We start from the raw sequence: 23,902 nt of genomic DNA on the forward strand, positions 1-23,902 counted from the left end.
ACTTCAATAATGATCCGTTGTTTTTCGTTAACCCCCCCCCCCGTCCCGCCCACTAAAAGAAAAAAATCGACCCGGCTTCTTTCTTTTCCAAAGCTCGGTCATAAAAACAATATGAGTACTTGTGCAGAATACGGACCGTGCCAAATAATAGCGTTATTATTTAGAAACCCATTCTTAACACGGGAGGTCATTTTCTAATTATTCTGTACTTTCACCTAACAAATTTTATGAAAGTTACCATAAAACTTAAATTTAACTTGAAAATTTTATTAAAAAAAAAAAAAATAAATAAATAAATAAAAATAACGGTTCGCATTCTGCAGAAGTACAGAAATATTCACTCAATTACTTACAACCAATTTTTCTGCTTTTGGTGGCTTTTGGTCGGGCCCCACCCGCCAGGTGAGGCCGCCTATCGTTGTATCATCCGGCCGCTCTCCTCCAGTGTTCACACGTTTCTCACTATCAGTCACATCCAACATGGCTTCCCTCTGTATCGGAAGTGTTTTTGGTGTTTTCTTTTTTCGATGGACATTCGTTATCTGATGCAGATGGAATAATTTAGCCACTGCAACCTGAACCTCATCCGATTTATGGCTGTGCTCTTTCGCATTCAACGTAACGGTGATACCGCGATCCGTGCTGATGGCCCCATGACACGAGAGCGAAACTCGATGGGTACATTCCCAGCGAATTTGATTTTTGTTGACAGTTTTTTTAGTGTACATGTAACCCCCGTGGCAGAGTTTCTGACCCCCCTTGTTGTTTCGGATGATGTCCATTTTGTGAATGGGAAATTAAAAAGCTGATAAGATGGCGAATGCATAAAATGGGGTTTTGTTTGCGTTTGAAATATTAGAGATTGGGTTTTTTGTGGGATGGGCTTTTTTCTTCGCATTGGTTTTATTTTTGTCCATTCAACAATGGGAGAGAAAGAACGAATGAACGAACGAATTCGTAGGAGAATCAAGGGGGAGAGAGAGAGAGAGAGAGAGAGAGAGAGAGAGAGAGAGAGAGAGAGAGAGAGAAACGAACATAAAGATAGAAAAGAAAAATTGGTACTTATGCAGTTTACGGACCCGACTATTTCTTTTTTTTTTTTTTTTTTGGTTTTAGGTAAGATTTACAAAGTTAAATTCAATGTTTAAGGTATCTTTTGCTAAATTTTTACCTGGTTTCCACCGTAACATTTTCCTTTAGAATGATTACTTTAAAGGTTTGCATGTATGCTGAAAACGAATATCATAGTAAAAATTTCCGCAAATAAGTAGTTTTCAGGATATAAAGCAATGTCATTTCTCATGTTATTGCTGGTGGCCATCTTGGTACGCTCGTGCATGCACTGGAAACGCAACCCTGAGAAATTATGCGCAAGCGCGTACCAAGATGGCCACCAGCAATAATATAAGAAATGAAATTACTTATTTGCGAAAAATGTGAATGCGATATTTGTTTTCAGCATACCTGAAAACCTACCAAAGTCATCATTTTAAAGGAAAATGTTAAGGTGGAAAATCAGGTAAAAATGTACCCTTTTGTTTATTAAATTGTTAGGGGATTTTCAAATACTAGTCAAAAAAAAAAAAAAAAAAAAACCCATCCCTCCCTATGTTAAGAATGCGTTTCTAAAGAATAAGATTATTTCACCACGATCCGTATTCTGCATAAGCACCGAAATTTTAAATGGTTAAAATAATGTCTATTTTTATAATTACTAGCTTTCGATTTACGTACCCAGCGTCGCCCGGGTATTATTTTACTTTCATTAACAAAATTTTCTTTGATGTGCATTAGGTGCTTCCAAAGCAGGCCACAGATTTACCCCCCCCCCTTCCATATGTAACACGAATTTTCTATACTTATTCATTTTTAAAATAACTTACATAATAAAAGTAGATTTCATTAAATATAGGAGAGGAATTTTTTTTCTACACCCCTCCCCTATATTTCATGCTACGAAAACTAAACAAAATAAATGTAGGCCCATGAAAATTTTAACATTTTTTAAAGCTGAAAAAAGATCAAATAATTAAAAAAATATTTATATAATGGGTTTGTTTTACTGTACACAGATTCGAAAAAGTTGTCACAAAAAAATATATAACAAATAAATGTTATCAAAGGCAAGATAAGTTACTTTTCTAACTAACTGGATATGTTTTTAGTGTTTATATTTAATGTAACATGTTTATTCAGCTCGAAAAACATACAGTGTTTACTGATATATTTGAAAATTCAAAATGGCGGCCGACTCTCTCTCGAAGACGGTAAGTTTGGGAAAATGAGTTATAAATAAAAACCAGTCAAAATACTGTTAAAAACCTGTCGAATTTATGTCAGCCTATGTCACGGTAACATATATTGAGCGAGTGTCTAACAGTATTTTGTCTGTTTTTTTTTTATTTATAACTCATTTTCCCAAATTTACCGCCTCAAGGAGAGAGTCGGCTGCCATTTAAAATTTTCCATTACATCGGTAAACACTGTATGTTTTTCGAGCTGAATAAATATATTACATTAAATAAAAACACCAAAAATATATCCAGTTAGGTAGAAATGTAACTTATGTTGCCTTTGATAACATTTATTTGTTATATATTTGTTTTGTGACAACTTTTTTGAATCTATGTGTACAATAAAACAAACTCATATATATATATATATATATATATATATATATATATATATATATATATATATATATATATATATATAAACCCGTTATTTTTATCACACCCAGTATCGTTTCACATTCTACTTTCTTGTTATTACATGTAAATAGGTTGAAAAATATCAGAACAAAATTCTAAGAGAAAAAAAAAATGAATTTGAGGAATCACTTTCTTATAAGAATTTAACATCAAGTGGGCACCTACTTCCAGCCCAGTTAGTGGTGAATAGAGACGTATAACCAAATGTTTTTTTTTTTTATTTTTTTTTTTTACAGAGGCATAACCACTTATCAAAGCCCAGAGACCACTCGAGGATTAGGGTTAAGAGTGTACAGTAGTCAACTGGACAATACAGTAATCGTTAGTAGTGGAAATTCGAGAAATTTGTTAACTTAAGTGGAACGGCTCATCAAGAACTTGTTTACGTTGGACTTGAAGACAACCATATTGAAGTCAGCTGAAAAGCAGGAAAACGTAAGACAATTCCACAGGCGTGCAGTTCTAAGAAAGAAACTTTGTTCATGGAATCTACGTTTAGGTTTATGCACAGATAAAGAGTGGGGGGAATTATTGATAGTGTTTTCAGCTAGACGAGTGTTTCTTGTGAAAGTTTGACGAGAGGGGACCATAGATTGACGCTCAGTCGAGCACTTGCCATGAAAATAACGATAAAGCAGAGACAAACTTGCAACATTTCTTCTGTGAGATGGAGATTGCAAGGAAGAAAAAAGGACATCTCCTACGAGGCTACAAAGTCTATTTTGAACTCTATCAAGGCAGGACAAGTCCTTTCTAGCAGCTCCTGCACAGATGTGACAACAGTACTCCATCCTTGGACGTACCTGGCTCTTATATAGATAGAGAATTGCATCAGCAGTGAGATATCTACTGGATCGATCGAAGGATCCCACCATTTTTCCAGCGGCCTTGGCAACATATTTGATGTACTGTTCCATTTAAGATCAGGAGTAAAGGTCAAACCCAGAAGCTTATTAAAACATGAGGCCTCCCCAAGATGAGAGCCATTCATTTCAATTGATGTCAGATGGAGATCGGAACGTTGATGATGTAAAGATAGAAGCTTGGATTTAGATGTATTAAAAGTAACCAGCCACTCCTTTCCCCATTGTACTACGTGCTCAAGATAAGAGAGAACTTGGTCGTTTTCGGTCTTAGATGTGCTACCATAGATCATAGTGTTATCAGCATAAATGTCTACGAATGATGTAAGGATGTGATTTGGAAGATCATTAGTTTAGATTAAGAAAAGAGCTGGGCCCAAGATGGACCCCTGAGGAACTCCAGCATTAATACTGTGAGCTTCTGATTTTTGCCCATCAACTACTACTCTTATGAACCTATCAGAGAGAAATGATTTAATAATTAAGACATTTCCAGCTATACCATAGCTGGAGATCTTGTGAAGTAAACCTTTATGCCATACCCTATCAAAGGCCTTTGATATGTCAAGGGCAATTGCCCTAGAAAGATTGCCTCCGTCGAGAGATTCGCTAATCCTATGAGATATAACTGTAAGCACATTTGCTGTAGATCTAGCAGAACATATTGTGTGTCACTAAGAAGGGTTTTTTTGGTGAGATGGTTGATTACTTCTCTATTTAACACAGATTCCAGCAACTTATTCATGACGCACAAGAGACTTATTGGCCTGTACTGACAGGGGGAGGAGGAGGGATCACCTGAATTCTTAAATACAGGGCATACTGATGAGATTTTCCAGGGTGATGGGAAGCTATTCTCCTTAAGACAACGTTTAAACAGTTTTGTAAGTATGGACGCTAGTTCTGGTTGAAGTTTTTTGAGTACTATAATTGGAATACCGTCAGGGCCGGTTGTTTTACTGGAATCAAGGTTTTTGATTAGCTTGGCAACATTACGTACAGATATTTGTATATCACGTAGCGTATTTTCTGATACAGGAGGAAATATTGGGGGTTGGCGGCCTTGGTCGCAAAGGGTAGAATTAGCTGCAAAGTTCTTGGCAAAGAGTTTGGCTTTGTCTGATGCTGACGAGATTACCTCAGGTCCATTGATGATAGTTGCGATAGAGCACACGTTCTGTTCAGGATTCTGTTTGCTATTTGCCAAAACTGGTGGGAACCAAGCAGCTGCTCAGCTACTTTGGACTTGACAGATTGAGCATACAACTCTCTTGCGTTCTTTATTGCTTTCTTATTTTGGTTTCTCAATTTGGGGACGTTTTTTGTTTTGTTTTTTCCTAAATATAAATGTGGGGGGGGAGGCTTTTTTCTTTCTTTCAATAAATTCTACAATTAGTCACTACTTGCAAAAAATAAATTGTATTTATTACACAGTATAAAAGGCTATGTGTCTGTTAATCTGTCTCCATATTTTCAAACTATCTCCTCCGAAACTAAATTTTGCAGAGTGACATTGGTTGCATTTTTTATGAACTATTCTTTTATGGGTCTTTAGCGAGTTAAAAATTGTTTTTAAAAGGTCAACAATGGGTCAAAATTGAAAAAAACATCGTTAAACATTTTGTACATTCATCTTAGTTTAATTTTTAATCAATTCATATGCGTGTCACGTTGGTACAGTGTGGACGTCACCAGGTTTGAATGCTACAGTTTTAGTTTCGATTCTAGCTGATGGAACTCAAGATTGTTTTTTTTTACTTTTGAAATCACGACTCTATAATAATATATACGAAATCTGGACAAATTAAAGTATCATATTTAAGCATAATATACACTTGGGCAAAGCGCCTCCCTCCTATGTCAGCCCCTTTAAGAAACTTGTTTCTTATCGTTGAGCACTTTCAGTTGTAATAAAATCAGTCAACTTAGCTCATATGTGTAGATCGTCATATGACTAGATCACTCTGACTAACGTTAAAAGCATTTAAAAAGAATAAATGTTTAATTTCAACCATATCTCTCAAGGTTATCAGTAGCCAAATGGTTTGTGTCTTTGCCAATGAAGCCAAACATGACTTCTGTGGCCAGGGTTCGAATCTCTCAACTGGCGCTAATCGTGACACCTTACACTGATGATTCCCGAAAGGATGCAACACTAGTGTCTGTAGGTATTTAATTATCATAATAAATAATTATATATATAGAGACCATGTTGGAAAATACTCAGTTTTGGCCCCGTAAAAATAGAACAATCTACATAACGAATGCATAAGATGGAGTTTTGTTTGCATTTGAAATAGAAAAGATTTGACTTCTATCGGATGGGGTTTTCCTACGAACTGCTTTTATTTTTTTTAATTTTCTTAATGGTAGTGAGAAAATGAACTGGTGACAAAAAGACAAATATTCCAAAATACAATTAAAGAAAAATGAAATGGTTAAAAAAATAAGATTTCTATTTTATATGACTCACTTCAAACAAACAGTTCAACTTAACAATATAAGAGAATCATAATGAAAGAATGGTAAATCTAAGGTATTTTTTAACGATGCGATTCTGATTCCGATTCCCCCAAAATACACGATTCTTATGATTAATGATTCCGATTAATCATCCCACCACTACTAATGAAGCCAGACATGACTTCTGTTGTCAGGGTTCGAATCTCTGCACTGGCGTTAATTGTGACACCTTGCCCTGATGATTCCTGAAAGGATGCAACACTAGTGTCTGCAGGTATTTAATTATTATAGTAAATAATTATATATATATATGCGAGAGAAAGAGAGAGAGGAAAATACTCAGTTTTGACCTCGTAAAAATAGAACAATCTACATAACAAATGCATAAGATGGAGTTTTGTTTGCGTTTGAAATATCAAAGATTTAACTTCTGTCGGATGGGGTTTTCCTACAAACTGCTTTTATTTTTGTCCTTTTACCAATGGTAGTGAGAAAACAAACTGGTGACAGAATGACAAATATTCCTAAAACATGTAATTAAAGAAAATGAAATTTCTATTTTATTCTATATGACTTGTTAGTCTGTTATGCCAACACTCGTTTTATGACTTAACACAACTAAGAAAAACAAATGTTCATTCATCGAACATCTTCGCGTTCCATGCAGACTGTTTATGATTTTACACTAAATAAAATATTGAATCCCGAGTGACAAAAATTAAGACACTTTTTTCTTATGTGTTTGTGTGTCTAGAGAGGTTCACAGCAATATATTATTTAAATAAAAAAAAAGAGTGAAAAGAAAAACAGAACGAAGTTATAAAAAGAAAATAAATTTATTCGTAAACAAAAGTAAAAATAACAAGACTATTTTACATCAAAATAAATAATCTAAGGGAGATAATAAAGTTTTAATTATTAATCATTAGTCAGAAATACTAAAATAACTTTCACAGATATATTTTACTTTGGTCAATATCAAAATTCAGGAAAATCTATATTTACCAATATATTGTCAATTGTGGTTTGTTTGCAGTGGTTTGTTTGGCTTGGTAATCAGTAGACTTGTTTTTAAGACCAGGGATTATTTCAGTTCTCGATTGTGGCTGAAGCTAAAAAGTCGCTTAAGTTTTGCATCCCTTTCATTTGGTGTACGAATCAATAACTGGTTTTACAAACACATATACTTCTATTTATAGTAAATGCTGGAACCAACACAAAACAAATAATTTTTGTCAGTTATATTTTAAAAGTCTCCAGAAACGCTTATAAGGATATTTTCACTTTCTAATATTAAAGTAATTTTGTTTATATTATCTTATATACTATTTTAATTTATATATTATTAACATTTATTTTATATTTTTTATAACCCAATTCTCTGCTTTTCTTTTTCACTCTTTTTTTTATTTAAATAATGTGTTGCTGTGAATAACTCGACACACAAACACATAACACTGAGCAGCGTTTTGTCAATCAAACCAACCAATCAGATCGTATCAAAGCACAGTACAAGCGGCAGTCACCAATACTCTATAAAATAAGTGCCTATTTTCACTCTGGAGTAATTACTCAGCTCAAACTGAGTGGGTTATATTCGTACCAGTTAAGGATACACCCTCAATACATTCCAACAGAATTTGGGCCATTTTTGAGTATATTAAATAACGTTGCATCTGTTGGGCTGAGGTTTAGTTCTGGATGGTCCACCTTCCCATTGCCTCCTGTCTTTCAGGTGGAGTAAATTTATTGCTTACTGCCCGGGGTGCTCCTACCAGGGAATACCGGCAGGGCTTCCTAGGCAATTTTTAAATGACCAGCGTGTCCTCCTTTAGGGGCACGAACTTCACTTTCTCTAACTTCCCGACATTGTTTCATATCTTCTTGCTATTGGAGACAAAGTAAATAATCCATTCAAGGGTGTTTGCCCTCTGCCCTGGATACAAGTGTGATACTACCGATGTTCTCCCCCCCCCCAAAAAAAAAATGTGAGAAATAATTAAAACGAAAAAAACAAAAAAAAACTCACTTGTTATGAAATGATCACTGAGGCCAAAATCAACCACAGCAAGTCAGTCGGTCTACGGTTGGGTGTCTGGAAAAGTGTCACCACATTTCTAGCGCCCTTCAGCTAAACGGATGATCCAGTTTGAATCCTTGGCATGTGGTTCACACTGAGCCTCCAATTTGAAAAGAATTGGTTTGATGTACAGTCAAAGGGCGAAGCGTCGGTCAACTCTTGGCTTCGAAGGAAACTTTCCTTAAATGGTAGAGTGGAAGCGTGCGCCACTTACATCTTTCCTCTGACCTTTACTGACTGTCTATACTTCCTCTGCCTGCAAAATACCTAAAAAGCCTCCAGGTCCTCTTGTTCTCACTTCTTTGGGATAGGAAGAGACATTGGGTTTGCACACAGATCCGTGTTCAACATCTGTGTGAGAAATGTTTGCAAATGCCTGACTTGGTGTGTAATTTAGACACCAAGAGGCTGGCATTCCCCGAGTCATATATTGATGGAGGAATCTGCATGGAACCCTGTGGTCAATAGTGCCTTTCTTGATTTCATCCTCGATCATTCAGTCAAGGGTCGTTGTGGGCTGAGGGGTGATATGCAGTTCCCCAGAGAGTGCTAAACCATGCTCAAGAAGCTTCCAAAATACAGCAACCTTTCTGACTTCTAGGAAGGAAGAGAAGAACAATGACGACCTACTTGTCAAGCAGTTGGGATTGTGGGAAGAAGAGATTCACTCCCAGCAGTTGGGTGCCAGGTTTGAGTCATCTCGAAAACTTTAAGTTTTCCTTGACCTGGAATGGATTACTCCTCAATGCTATACAACACAGTTCCGGATTAGAAGATTTGGCCGGACGCCTCCGTTGACGGTCTGCAGCAGAAGATACGTCGGAACATGCTTTCTTCAAATGCAGCGAACTCTGGCAGTATATCCACAGTGATGGCTCATATCATCATCATCATCATCATCATCATCCATATCACCATCACCCGCTGAACGTATTCTACATCATCCATAACATCAAGCCACCGTGGGACAGAGAGATGAATGATGTGTCTCATGATCCTGGCCGTAGCATAAATGGTGGTGTGGACATTGTATTTGAAAAAGAACAGAAGGATTGAATCGTTTGCTAATCAGGATCTGATCGTGTTCTTCAAGCACCAATTGAAGGTCACGATGAGATGTGATAGAAAAAGATTACATTTCACGGTTTACGAAAGATCGATAAAAGTAGCCAGTATGTATGTAGGCAGACAAGTCAAGTTTGAATACATGTTCCCTGCTTGAGTATGGCACACATGGTTCTTGGTCCTGTCGGACCCCAGTCCCTGAGGTAAGCCTTTTAGTTTCTTAGCTAGTCGAGTGTATGCTTCCCTCCCAAGAGGAAACCTCCAAGATGCTCACTCTCCAATTTTTCTTTTTATCCATGGCCTCCTCCAAATTGCACTCATCTTTGAAGGATGATGCATATTCCTCAACTCCCCACCTTATTTTTTCTTTTCCCAGTCTATATTTCAGCACTACTTAAAGATTGTCCTGCTTGTTTTCAGTTCCAAATAAGCTGAAAAACAATAAGCGGTCTATCATTTAGACAGGATAAGGTCTTACTAACACCTATTTTTTACACCCCCCCCCATCCACGCACTGCCAATGAAATTATTGTAAAAAACGACTTTATATTTGCGTATGTATTTACACAGAAAAATAAACTGGATTCTAACTAGGAAAAACAGACAACCCTTAAGTAGAGTAACGAGGATGATAACAGACCCCCCCCCCCCACCCTCTCTACACTTTTGAATGACCTTGTACCTAATTTGTTTTATGATTATTTTTATTGTAAAATTTTTATGTTTACTGTAAAATTTCCCAAAATGAATAAATTTTTCAAAGTGCAATATATTAGTATATACTTTATCTTTGGTCAGAGGAGGATATTTTTTTTCAAAACATTTTTAGGAAAACGTTTTAACAAAAAAAAAAGAAAAAAAAAAAAAAAAAAAAAACTCCTCCGACCAAAGACAGAATATTTTGATTGTGATTCAGCCCAGGAGCTAGATAACAAATATCTTGGGAATCTAAAATAAATACTCCTTGGCACTATTTCAAAACATCTTATGGCCTAAAACAATTTTTTTTTTTTTACAAAAAAATACATTGGATTTGTGTTTCTTAAACTTGATATTCATATCGACCTGAATATTTCCAATTATGATTCATGTAACAGATTGGTAAAAGCTGTCCATAATCAAGCATTCAGTATATAAAAAAAAAAATTTTTTAATTTTTTTTCTGATTTAATATTAGTGTCAATTTGGTTTTCCAGTCATACATTTTAATGTTTGTCATTTTACATGTTTTGTGCGCCCTTCAAATCAAACTGCTTTGGCCATTTCTGTTTTTTTTCCATAAATCGCAATCGGAAATATTTGGGCCAATAAATATCCCTAGCTAAGTATTTATCTCTCTCTTAATGCGATAAGGTTTTACACAAGGGTCAGAAAGTGGGATTGAATTGTCAGCAATGAGTACTGTAGCCTGCAAAAAATGTCTGGGTAGTCCCGTCTGTAGAGCTGCCTCTGGTGATTATCAATAAATTAATCCCTTCTCAAAGAGAGATGGTAAAGGTTGGGAAGATAGACTTTCTAGAACTACACAGGGCATTTCAGAAATGGCAGAGACTTATTTTGGTGCTGGGGAGAAAAAAAGATTGCTGGCAAAAGCTAAATATAAATCAACTCTTTAGCTAAATATAAATCAACTCTTTAGCTAAATATAAATCAACTCTTTAGCTAAATATAAATCAACTCTTTAGCTAAATATAAATCAACTCTTTAGCTAAATATAAATCAACTCTTTAGCTAAATATAAATCAACTCTTTAGCTAAATATAAATCAACTCTTTAGCTAAATATAAATCAACTCTTTAATCTATATAAATAAAACAGTATGTAAACATTAAACTGATAAACTACTGGTCACATAACTCTGAAATTAACAGGAAACACTCATCATACAACAAGATGGGTTTATAACATGTAAAATCTTTGTTTGGATGAATAACGCGTACAGAAATATGTCAGCAAGTTAAAATGCAAAATGTTCTTTCAACTTGCCAATATATTTTTAAAAATTTCTTTTGGGCATTTGTTCTGTTTTGAATTAGTTTAATTTTAAATCTTTCTTATCTATGTCTGGATAGCTCAAATGGTAAGGAATCTGGCTGGAGCCCTAAATGTTTTGGTTTCAATTCTAGCTGCTGGCACCAAAGTCATATTGATTTTTTAAACTTTCGAAATCTGTACTAATATATATATATATATATATATATATATATATATATATATATATATATATATATATATATATATATATATAAATAAATAAATAAAAGAAAAATTACAATTATATTTACCAAAATGATCCAAGATGGTAAAATTAAAGTATAATATAAATATTAAAAAATTAATATTTATAAAGTTATCTCAGCCAGATGTAAAAGCTCGATAAAACCAAAAAAGAGATAGAGCTTATAATATAATTTCTTCTTTGCATGGCCGGTTTTTTATCTGCAGTTTCTGCTTTATTCTTTAAACTTTCCTATCTATCTAATATATCAATCTACCCACACTTTCATATCTTGTATGTATATTTACTTATATTTTACTATATGCATTTACTTACTTTCTTGCTTGCTTTTTCCTGAATTTGCAGATACCGGCCATCCTCTCCCCTTAAATAATTTTTATTTTTTATTTTATTTTTTATTCATTGTTTATTTATTATTTTCTATTTATTTATTAATTTATTTATTTATTTTCCATTTAGTGTCTTCTAACAACTCTTGCTGACATTTTTTTAAGTGATGACCTGTACATTTCAGTTGACCTATATTATTTTGCCCTATATATTTTTTCATGCCCTTTAACATTTCCTGTCTGGGTCATTTTGACATTTGTTTTTCTATTTTATATTTAATTCTATCACTATCTAATTTTTTTTCCTCTTCTTTTTCCCTGATCTTTCTTATTTATATTTATGTCTCGGCAGTAGAGTGAAAAGCATATCTTATTTTTCTTTTATTAATATTATTGGAATTTTTTCTCCTTTTTCCCTTGTACACATTTTTGTGAATTATTCCATGGATTTCTGCCTTTGGATTATTTTGGACCATCTTCCAATTATGGGATTTCCTTGGATTTTACTTGTGCAAATGGAAATTCAATTAACTTTCTTGAAGTTATACATTTGGATTTTACCATCACTCGATTATTTATCTTCCACCAGACTATCCATTCACGTGTAATCACCTTTTTCTTCACCATATTCCCGCTGCTTCACTTTTTTGTAATCAAGTAAGATCTTTGACTTACTTGTTGTTTCATCAAATACTTTTGCATGCAAAATCCGATCCTGCATTTTGCTAATTTCTACCCTCTGATGAGAAGGAAAGTATTTCTTCAAAACTCTGTGGATTAAGGACTGTCCACTTATCAAGTGTTTCCTTTTCAGATTAAATATATTTTTTAACTCTTTTTCAAAGTGTTTTTTAACATGTTTTATTAACTGTTTGCTCATATATATATATATATATATATATATATATATATATATATATATATATATATATATATATATATATATATATATAAAATATTCAATAGAGAATTGCCTGTAATAGTATGAAATCTGCATAAATTAAAATATATCTAAGTGTATTCCTGTCCCCACTAGTTTAATAATAAAAAAATATAAGCTTTGATTAAAACATAACTCTTGTTTTTTTTTCAAACAATCATGGCCATTAAGGTATAATACATTATGGGAACAAATAAAATGTTGGAAAAATGAAAAGTTTATAAAATAGAGAAAAAAAAAAATTAACATTAACCCAATTTTATCAAAAATGTGTGAATGAGTTTCCTATTCCATGAGCTCTCCAGTCTTATTCAAATTTATTTGTCTTCAGAGTTAATTTTTGATAGAGTATGATTGTATTATTTGGATTAATCTGACTAATGACCTCATCTTCAGTGTTATTTGCATGTTTTGATTGATGTAACCTCTGACCTTCTTCAGGTGTATGTCGACAGGTTTCACGACAAAAAAGGGGGTTAACTCCGCACTTCTGAGGTTTCGTATTTAGGTTCAAGTTGAAAGTAAATTTACAAAACAAAGTCAATAAAAAATATCAAGAAGAGGCTCTGGGGATATCATTTGTAAATTATTTATAACAAAAATGGGGGAAAGTTTAAGTTTAATTAGATCCATTAACCAATTGTAAGTTTTATTTGTTCTCATAATGCATTGTATTGGGCATATTTCTTCAAAACCAAAATCACCATGTTGAATCAACTACAACTATTATAGATAACAAAGCTGATAAAATTTAAACTTTTTAATAATGGCAAATTGTATTTTTTAGGATTCTTAACAAGTAAATATTAACCAATATCTGTTTCAACTGTTTTTAATCAACCATCTAAAATTTTGTATTTGTTCTTGAGGTTTAATATTAAGCATGTTGCTCTTATAAGTGCTTTTATAAGAAAGGTAAAAGGCAGAATTTGTTATATTTCTTTTCATTTTAAAATGAGATTTCTAATTAACAAAAAATGGCACTAAATAAAAGCCATGTTTCTTTATGATTGAAAAAGTAAGAACTTTAAGTCATACATATTTTCATTGATTAGATTGTAAAAAAAAAAAGAAAAAAAAAGTCAAGCAGCACAAGTGAAAAAGTTACTTTCACCATGACTAATGTTTGTGCAAAAATTTTAAAAAAATATCCAAGGTGCAGTTTTTGAGAAATAATGGGCGAACAATTTTGGGGTATTTTTACCCCTATAATGCCTCCTGGTGTCAACTAAAGTTACCCTGGAAAATTCGTTCTGGTAAAAATTTACTTTCACCATGACTAATGTTTGTGCAAAATAAGAATAAATTTTAAAAAAAAATCCAAGACGTGGTTATTGAGAAAAGTATGGACGAATGGGAGTTCAATGCCTTTTTTGTTGGAGAACCAAAAAGAAAAGAAAAACTTACCGAAAAACACTGTGTTTTCACCATCTGCCCTGGTAATTGGTCCGAATCAGAAATTACTGTCATTTCAGGCTAAAAAAAAATAAAAATGAATTTAAAATTATTTCAGTTGAGTATTCATTCAAATACTAGAATCACCAATAGTACATTTGGATCAAATTTTGAAGAGAAGTTAAAATCCTTCAATCCTTAATAAAGACAAATGTGTATTGAAATATTTTTTTTTGATAAAGACAAGAGTTTGTCTCAAGCAAACTTGGTCTTTATTTAAAAAATAAGTTGTTTCTTCATAGTCAATACAACTAGAACATTAGTAATGGTCTTTCTCTAAAAATATTTTAATTCATAATTTCTCTGGAATTAAATATTAATAACGTTGAAATGTGTAATATCTGTTGACTGTGACGTTTGGGTTTGACTATATAACCAATATATACTTCAATCTTGTCATGCAAAAGTTAGTGAGTAAAACACAAGCCTTTTCTAAGCCCCAGACAAAACTATTTGGTGCTTATTTAAAATTACATTTATTTAAAATAGTAAAATAAAAAATATAGAAACATAGAACAAAGTTGTCATATTCCAAAAATTATGTAAATTGATCAAGTAGTTTTTCTTTTAAATTAAAAGAAATTATGATTTTTACTGATTTTAATACTAAATGTATCCATTATAAGGCTGAATTTCATCTTGATAGTTCAAACTGAGTTGTCTGCTTATTTACTCAACATGGCAGATCAAAATCCCATGTCTTGCTTTGTCATAAAATTTGATTTTCTTGGTAAAAATTTTTTTTTTTAAATAATTGATCAATTTACATGATTTTTGGAATATGACATCTTCGTACTGTGACGAGTATATACATCATAAAGATTTTTATGTATATTTTTTTAAAGTAAGCGTAATTCTAAATAAACACTAACTATTTCAAGTGAGAAGGGGAAATGAGAATCAGACAACCACCTCAGACTTACCTTGCTGCTAAAAATGAATGGAGAACGAAATGCTAAACTTTATTATAAAATAAACAATGAGTAATAAAATAATTTATCAGGAGACAATGGATAAGAATTTATTCTTATCTAAAATAAAAAGAGTGACCGAATGACCCAATAGGTGTTTTGGTCACTTCTGTCCCATCGCTGCAATGTTGCATCCCTGTACCTGTTTTACAAGTATTTTAATGGAATGTTCTCTGATGAACTCGTTGCGCTTGTGCCCCCTTGATGTACATATTCCGGACAAACCCGCTTAGCAACAAAATCACACCCCTTCACTGTTGAAGTCCCTAAATGCCAGAAAGTTTTCTACTCTAATAGTTTGTTCCCTCAAGCAGCTAGACTTTGGAATTCCCTTCCTGCTACTTGCTTCCCTGACTGTACTGCTATGCAGAAGTTTAAATGTAATGCAATCCAACATTTTGTTAATCTTTCTTAGGCATGATTCATATCAGTCTATATTCATCATCATCAGCGGCCCTGCTATTTTAACAGCATCGGCAACCATGGCTCTCCAAATTGTAGAGCCATGGTAATCTCGAGAAGACAAATAAAGGCAGTAGTTTCCCATTGCTTTCTATCTTGATTTGGGGATGCATCTCTCACCAGTAAGTTAAATGCGTCTCCAGATACGGACCTGGATATTTCTATGATTTGGCATGGTACATACAGTGCCTAATCTTCCTAAATGGTCCCCCATCTGGTACTGGCCAGGCTTTATTAACATTTCTTAATCAACCATTGAAAATGTTATGGTTCTTGTCAAGAATTCTCCCATATAAAAGTACCTGTGATGAAATGAAAATATCATATTCCAAAACTCACATACATCCAGTAAGTAGTTTTAATTTTATAAACAAAATAAAATTTCAAGAGGATCAGTGTTACTCTCCCGTCTGCCATTTTGAAAATAATCACAAAAAAAAAAATTAAAGGAGATAATTTAAAAATTGCGATATTTATATTATAATGCCTACGAATTCCCATCAATTGCTTATAAAATGATTTTCTTTATAAAAATAAAACTGCATGATCAATTTAAGTGACTCCTTGGATACTCATAAAATTTGATTTTCTTAACTATTAGATCAAGTTATATGATTTTTGGAATATGATATTTTTGTTTTGTCACACATACTTACACCATACAGATTTTTTCTTTTCTTTTTTTTTTTATTAGAGGGAGAATTCTGAGTTAGAACGAATGTGATATTGATCTATGGGGGATTAATGTCAATCACTTTGATAATCACATGAAAAAAAAACACCCTGAAAAACTTACCGTATAACGCTGACTTTTCACCATCTGTCCTGATAATTGGTCTGAATCCGAAATCACTGTCATTTCAGACTAAAAAAATATAAATTAAAAAATATATTTCAGAATCATTAGTTAAATATTCATCCAAATACTAGAATTGCTTGTAAATTATTTGGGTAAAATTATGAAGACTAAAAATTCTTCAATCCATAATAAAGAGTTGGGGTGGCATGCCTACAGATTCTGACAATAGACTATTCCTGGCGTCACTTCTGGTGACTAGGTTTTGCTTTTTGGCAGTCTGAACCAAAGATTCGGAGAGAGACAATTGTAACTTTACTTTGTCCTTCAGTTGAGCAGAGTTCCCACTCAACTAACATCGTTTCTGTATTTTCTTTTTATATTTTTCATTTCATTGTTTCAGAGTCTTCTCGTTATTCTTTCCAACATTTTAACCATAACATAAAGGAGTTGTTTAAAAAAAAAAAAAAAAAAAAACATTGGCCACATTTCAAATTTTTCCGACTTATTTTTCTACAAATTTATTTATTACTTGGAGATAAGGGTTATTGAGTGTATGGTAGTCAATGGCACAATATCGTCATAATCATTAGTAGTGGAAATTTGGTAAATTGGTTACTTAAGCGGACGGCTTCTAAAGAACTTGTTTACATTGGACTTGAAGATAATCATATTGTAATTAAGCGGAAAGCAGGGAAATGGAAGAGAGTTCCAGACATGCAGAAGAAACTTTGTTCATGGAATCTACGTTTAGGTTTAGGCACAGATAAAGAATGGGGGAAATTATTGATAGCGGTTTCAGTTAGACAAGTGTTTTTCATGAAAGTTTGGCAAGGGGGAGGTACCATAGATTGTAGCTCAGACGAGCACATACCATGAAAATAACAATAAAGCAGAGACAGGCTCGCAATGTCTCTTCTGTGGGAAAGAGGTTGCAGGAAAGATAAAAGAGTATTCTCCACTAGGCCACAAAGTCTATTTTGAATTCTGTCAAGGCTGTTAAGTTGCTTCTGAAATACTGTTAGATAAACTAATTTTTGAGGGTTAAATATTTGTTTAATTTATTATGGATACATTACTAAAAAGAAAAATTATTATTCTAATGTTGAAAATATTGACAACTCAAATATATTATTTATAAGAGATGGGTTAAGCATCGAGCTTGTGTACTTAAAATAAATAAATAAATAAAAAATAACTTTAAAAAAACACACACACAGCCGATACTCTGCATTACCACAAACCAAAAACACATTTAACTTTGAAATTTGGCATCTTTTTGTAAACGTTCACCCAAATTGAACTATGGAGTCCCATACAGAGAGTAAAAAAATAACTTTATACTTGATATATTGTGTATAACGCTAAGCAAGCGCTCAACAACCACCTGCTCTAGTTGGTGTGAGTTTATAAATATGTAAATGATACTTAATTTGCATATCACTACATCTCCCTATAACGGAGGGGCTTTATGCCGCAAGTACTTCTTGTACTTCTTGTGCCCTCCTGAACATCTTCCTTTATCTCACTCCTTTTCCTTAGAGATCTGGATCTATCATGTCTTTTCCTATAATCGCAGTGTTCCTCCTGCATATTCTGATCTTCCTCTTCTGCCTTGTCCCATTCTACTTCTTCCTCTTCTACCTCGTCTACTTCTTCTTCCGTAATCTCATTCTGCAGTAACTCTTCTGTTACGTCAAAAATGGGCAGCTTTGAAGGCATTTCCTCATCTGATTGTTCTCCTTGGTATCTTATTTGGTCAGCATGAGCTAGAACACTGTTCCCATTTTCTTTATTTAATATTGCAATTATGTCCTTTCTGAATAATAAATTTTGCTGTGTTATCTTCTGTATTCCTATTACTTTTGTACCATATCTTTTGATTTGTGGTATATGACATAGTCAAAGGGGATCTTAATTGCCTGCCCATTCAGGCAGATGGACTTTCTGACCTGCCTGCATGCAAAATTGTTCTATAACTTAGTAATAATCTTGGTAGGAAACCATCGATTTCCTCCTTCTGTTGCACACATGCTTTTATGCCCTTCTTTACCGTCTGGACCATCCTTTCTGCTATCCCGTTACTTTGTGGGTGGTAGGGAGGGGTCTTGTAAGGTCTGTATTTTATTTTTCCTAACCATTCATGCAAATCAGTATCCGCAAATTCTGGCGCGTTATCTGTCACTAATGTTCTCGGTATCCCTTTTCTCGAAAATATTACTCTTAATATTTGTTTTACGGTGGTACTTTTTTTATCAGGTACTCTCACCACTTCAGGGCAACCTGAATATGCGTCTACTAATATTAATAATAGTCCTATCTCATTGACATGGGCATGATCCATGTGTACTCTGCTCCACGGTTCTGCTTCTTGGGGCCACACATGTATTTTCTTTTGCTTGAAATTCCTGAGTTCTGTGCATTTTGTGCATCTTTTTACATTGTCCTCTACGTCTCTTGAGTACCCCGGCCACCATGCTTCCAATTTTAATCTTCTTTGCGTAGCTGCTACTCCACAATGTACATCATCATGTACACTTTTTATAATCTGTCTCCTTTGTGTTTCTGGGGGAACTACTAAGTCTCCATTACATATTACCCCGTTTTCTATAGTCAGTTTATGTCTTATTTCTTTGAATGATCTTTCAGTCATTAAAATATTTCCCCAACGATTCTCTTTTATCCTCAACACTATTCTGTTTAACGCTGGGTCATTTGTAGTTTCAGTAGCCATTTTATCTACAGATATTACATCGATTTCTACAAGGTGCAGGATTGTGTCTTCAAATCCCTCGTCGTTTTTGTCCTTATCCTCTCTATAAAACCTCAATCTAGATAAGCATCAACGTGCGGTATCGTAGTCCCTTTAACATACTCAATGTCAAAGTCGAATGCCATCAGTCTGATCATACAACGTAATATTCTGGACGTTGTAACTTTCGGTAGTTGTTTTCTTGGGTTGAAAATAAATTCCAATAGTCTGTGATCACTTTTCAACAAGAATTTTTTTCCCATCAAGAACTGTCTTGCTCTGTCTGTTGTCCACACTATGGCTAGTGCCTCTCTTTCTATATTAAAATAATTATGTTCAGTCGTTGTTAATCTCCTCGATAAGTACATTACGGGATGACCATCTTGTGACAAAATACCGGATACAGAATGCTCACTAGCGTCAGTAGTTAGAGTTATGTCCTTCTTAGGGTCAAAAATTTGTACTATTAGCTTTTTTGCTAGAATCTGTTTTAACTTTCCAAAGACTTTCTGTTGGTGTTCTAACCAAATGAACTCCGCATTTTTTTTTCTTAACTTCGCAAATGATTCTGTCAACTCATATTTTGGTACATATTTTCTATAAAAATTTATCAAACCCAAGAAAGACTCCAACTCTTTTTTATTTTTTGGTGTAGCCACTTTTAGAATTTTCTCTATTAGCGCTTCATCTGGAGAGTTCCCTTCCTTTACTATTGAGTAACCCAAAAATGATATTTCATTACTGTTGGTTACACTCTTTTTTGTATTTATTGTCATACCAGCGTCTCTTAGTCGGTTCAGTATATTTTCAGTTTTTTCTTTAAATCATCCTCATTTAAATCTCCAACACATATATCGTCTTGATAACAGATTGTATTTTTAACATTTCTTATGTTACATATAGGTTTCATTGAGAGAGTCTTAGGAAGAGATGCTTGGAAAGAGTCTTATTACAGTGAGGGATGTTGTAAGACTCAGAGAGAGAGAGAGATTGTTCATGTTAAGGAGAGATTCTTATATATGAAAATGTTCATTCTTAGATCTTGCTGATGGAAGAAGGAGAAAGCTCTTTGAGTGAGGACATGATGCAGACATGATGATGTTGAGACGTGTATGTAAAGACATATAACACAAATATATAATACAATTGGACTTTACCTTTTTTTAAGAATCATAAGACACAAAACGAGCTTTACAAAAAACACTTGATGGTTTATTCTTCACACGGCCGTGATTCCATCATCAAGAATTCAAAGTTTCACATTTTTTCTTGAAGTGACATCTCGCTTCCAGACGTCTGAATCCCTCTGAGTTTTTTCACTGACTGTTTTCTAACTAAAGTTTTTCTCTATTCCTAGAACTTTCTATTTTCCGTGACGTCATACACACGTTAAAACATGTGCATTCTTTCACGTGTCCTGGACATACGTGTCCAAAACTTTTCCTATTTCTCAGTAACCTATTTATCCAATATGTTAAAAACATTATCTTATAAGCTGCATTCTTTCAATTTAAAATTTCATAATAAACTTGACAGCTCACATTCTTTTCTTGAAATATTTATCTATTTCTAAACAAATGTTTTGTTTTACATTTTTAAATTCTCACACGTAATCTATTTCTACACCTAGATTACGAGGTTCGAATTTCGCCTATGCTTTTCATTTTTATTTTAAACTAAATTCTCCATTTTTATACTTACATGAAAAGGGGACAGCCCTTATCATGTAACACTTATTACTTTTTCAATACCTTTTTGAAAAATTGCACTTGCCATTTTTATGCCATACGGCATCCTTTTCCACCTTAACAGGCCTATAGGTGTGTTTATGGTCGTCATTTTTTTTTAAATTTTCATCTATAGGAATTTGGTGGTAAGCTGATTTTAGGTCTATCTTCGAAAATGCTTTCATTCCGGCAAGTTTATGTAAAGCTACTTCTACATTCAGAATAGGGTACAAGTCGGCGCAAACTTTATGGTTCACCCCTATTTTATAATCTCCATAAATTCGCAAGTCACCGTCTTTTTTTTAAATACCACAATTGGTGATGCTCATTTACTTCTTCCTGGAACGGCAGGTTCTAATAAATCTTCCTTTATTAACTTTCGCAACAGCTATTACTAACGGTAATAAATGCACTGGTACTTTTCTCACTTTGTAGAAGGAGAGAGAAACATTTTTTTTAATTTCAGGCTAGCTTCATAATTTTTTAATTTTCCTGTTTTTCCATTTCTATTTCATTAATCAAGTTGAATTTATTCTTAATACATCATTCCTCAATAGTGCATGCATTTTTCGGCAATTTGTAACTATAATGGGTACTACTTCATATTTTTCTTTTAGCTCTATTGAACGTCAAAGCAACCCATAATTGCTATAATCGAGCTATCAAACTGATGTAATTGTATGTTGCTTTTTTTTTTTTTTTTAAATGGTTTTCCCATTTTTTCCCACAAAATTTCTGGGTATTATGGTTACTTCATTGCCAGCATTTCAACAACACAATTGTTGATTTTCATTTTTATTTTTCTATCTCCATTCCTTGATCCAGTATTTTGTATATCATCCTTCTTTACATTAAAAATTTGTCTATTTTCATTCTCTATTCTTTCCACATTTTTCGTTTTACATACTTCTTTGAAGTGATTCTTTTTTAAACACTTTGAACATGTTTTTCCAAACGCTGGGCATTTTTCTTTTTTCCTTTCATGAATTTTTCCATTTCCATACATTTTTTCTTTTCGTTTTTACCGTATACGTGTCAGCCATTATTTCTCCATAGGAGTTATTTTTAATTTTGGTTATAGGTATGTATTAATTCCTGCTGTTGTATAAATTCTAGACACATATTCAAGGACATTTTGTAAGTTGTAACTGTTCCATTAGCTTATATCTATGTGCCGAACTATGCATACCTTCAATTAATCTTAGTTGGATTAAGTCTTCTTCTGTTGTCTGTTCTTCTGTTCCTAGTTTTTCCACGTCACAGTATTTACGTGCACTTCTTAACCGGTGTAAATATTTTACTATCGGTTCATCAACTTCCTGCTTCATTGCCATAAACTTAGTCCTTTCTGCAATCACCAGTCTTTTCTTTGGCCTCATGTTTCCTTTGATAACTTGACTTATTTCTTCGAAAGTCATTTCTCCTAGTTCTCAAGGGTAAACCATTGTAGCAACCTTCATAATTGCTTCACAACCAGCATTAGCCGTGAACAAGTCAGAGATTTCATTCTCCCCTCCTTGTTTTTTGATGTCTTTCAACTTTTTGCTTCCTGCATTAGCAACAAATCCAAGTATCTACATATTCCGGGTCTTCAAAGACCAGGGAATATCCTATCGTTGACGCCATTGATATGTCGTGTATAACACTAAGCAAGCGTTCAACAACCACCATTTCTAGTTTGTGTCAGTTTATAAATAGGAGTTATCTGCTCATATGTAAATTATACTTAATTTGCATATCACTACAGCACTGGCTGGATATTCAACCATGGATCTTGAACTGTAAAAATACTTTTTAATATATAAAAAAAATTTTTTTGAAATTTAGAAACCGTTTTTTTTTTTTTTTTAAAACCATGGATTATTACATATTTGTGTTTCCATACTTTGTTAGGAAAAGGACAAAGATACAGGACACCGTAACACTTGTAAGACTAATTTTTGTTCATCGCTACAAATCAACTATCTAAAATGTCACATTGATCCCTGGGAGTCATTTTCAATCACTTGGGGAAGAAAAATGCTATTGTAAAAGAAAAAAAAAAATGAATAGAAACTTTATCATTATTTTTTTTTAATCTTTTATAAAAGAAATTTCTGATTTTAAAATGTCTTTGAAGCAAAAGCATCTTTCTTTATCACTAGCAAAATAGGAACTTTAAATTGTGTACACATTTCACTCAATTACAGTTAAAAAAAAAAAAAAAAAAAAAATTATAAACTTACCGTAAAATGTTGGCTTTTCACCATCTGTCCTGGTAGTTGGTCCGAATCAGAAATCATTGTCATTTCAGGCTAAAAAAAACAAAGTTAAAACTATGTTTAGAAACATTTTTTTTTAAATTGCTGGGTCCACTCAAGGATAAGGTTAAAAAGATTGTTGATTGTTGCCATGAGAGAATTGGAAACAGTGAATAGTACTGGCAGAAGGTTACTTGATTTGAACTTGATTTTGCAAGAGGATGGCTCAACAAGTATTTGTTTACATTAAACTTGAAGACAACTGTAGTTAGCTGAGAAACCGAGTCATGTTATCTTGTTCCAAAGGTGGGTTGTTCTAGGACAGAAACTTTATTCATGGAAGTTTTGCATGGTTTTTTGTGCCGAAAGAAAAAGGGAAAATTCTTTGGTGCGGTTTCAGTTAAGCATTTATTCAAATACTTGAATACTCAAGAATACATTAAAAAAAAAGGTTAAAATAATATAATAAACTAAGAGGACCTGTATCGCTGACGTCGCTCAGGAAAAATTAAAGGAACCAAGAATTTTAACGCTCGAAAGTAATTTGATTTCAAAGACTGCTTTTACCAAAAACCTACTTAACCTTTACGTTTCTGAATTTTTGAGATGAGGATTGGTTATTATTTCAATTCATTGGACTACTGTTCTCATCTTGAATGCTGTTTTCACAACGTTCCAGTCAATGTAACCTTCAACCTTCTTCAGGTATATCTTCCAAGTACTCTAATCAATGCGCCACGGGTCCACAAAGACCCATGGTACAGTGGTTAGAGTACTGGAAAAAAAATAAAATAAATAAATAAATAATT

At 33.3% G+C, this 23,902-nt stretch overlaps 1 protein-coding gene across 10 annotated transcripts in view; it reads right to left on the reverse strand.

Annotated features, from left to right (window-relative positions):
* The window catches only part of LOC145247969 (uncharacterized), a 394,038-nt gene that overhangs the window by 147,221 nt on the left and 222,915 nt on the right, over window positions 1–23,902 (reverse strand). For 9 of the 10 annotated variants that reach the window (XM_080109621.1, XM_080109619.1, XM_080109622.1 and 6 more), the window contains 3 exons: window positions 23,079–23,147; window positions 16,375–16,443; window positions 14,098–14,166 (listed from right to left, as the gene is read on the reverse strand). In XM_080109621.1, the coding sequence (XP_079965747.1) occupies window positions 14,098–14,166; window positions 16,375–16,443; window positions 23,079–23,147 (207 nt within the window). Of the gene's footprint in view, window positions 1–353; window positions 977–14,097; window positions 14,167–16,374; window positions 16,444–23,078; window positions 23,148–23,902 lie in introns of those variants that run through there. The other variant, XM_080109629.1, reaches the window with a different exon arrangement.

Source organism: Euprymna scolopes, chromosome 26 (assembly GCF_053919585.1).
Source record: "Euprymna scolopes isolate OS-2025 chromosome 26, ASM5391958v1, whole genome shotgun sequence".
Lineage (NCBI taxonomy): Eukaryota > Metazoa > Mollusca > Cephalopoda > Sepiida > Sepiolidae > Euprymna > Euprymna scolopes.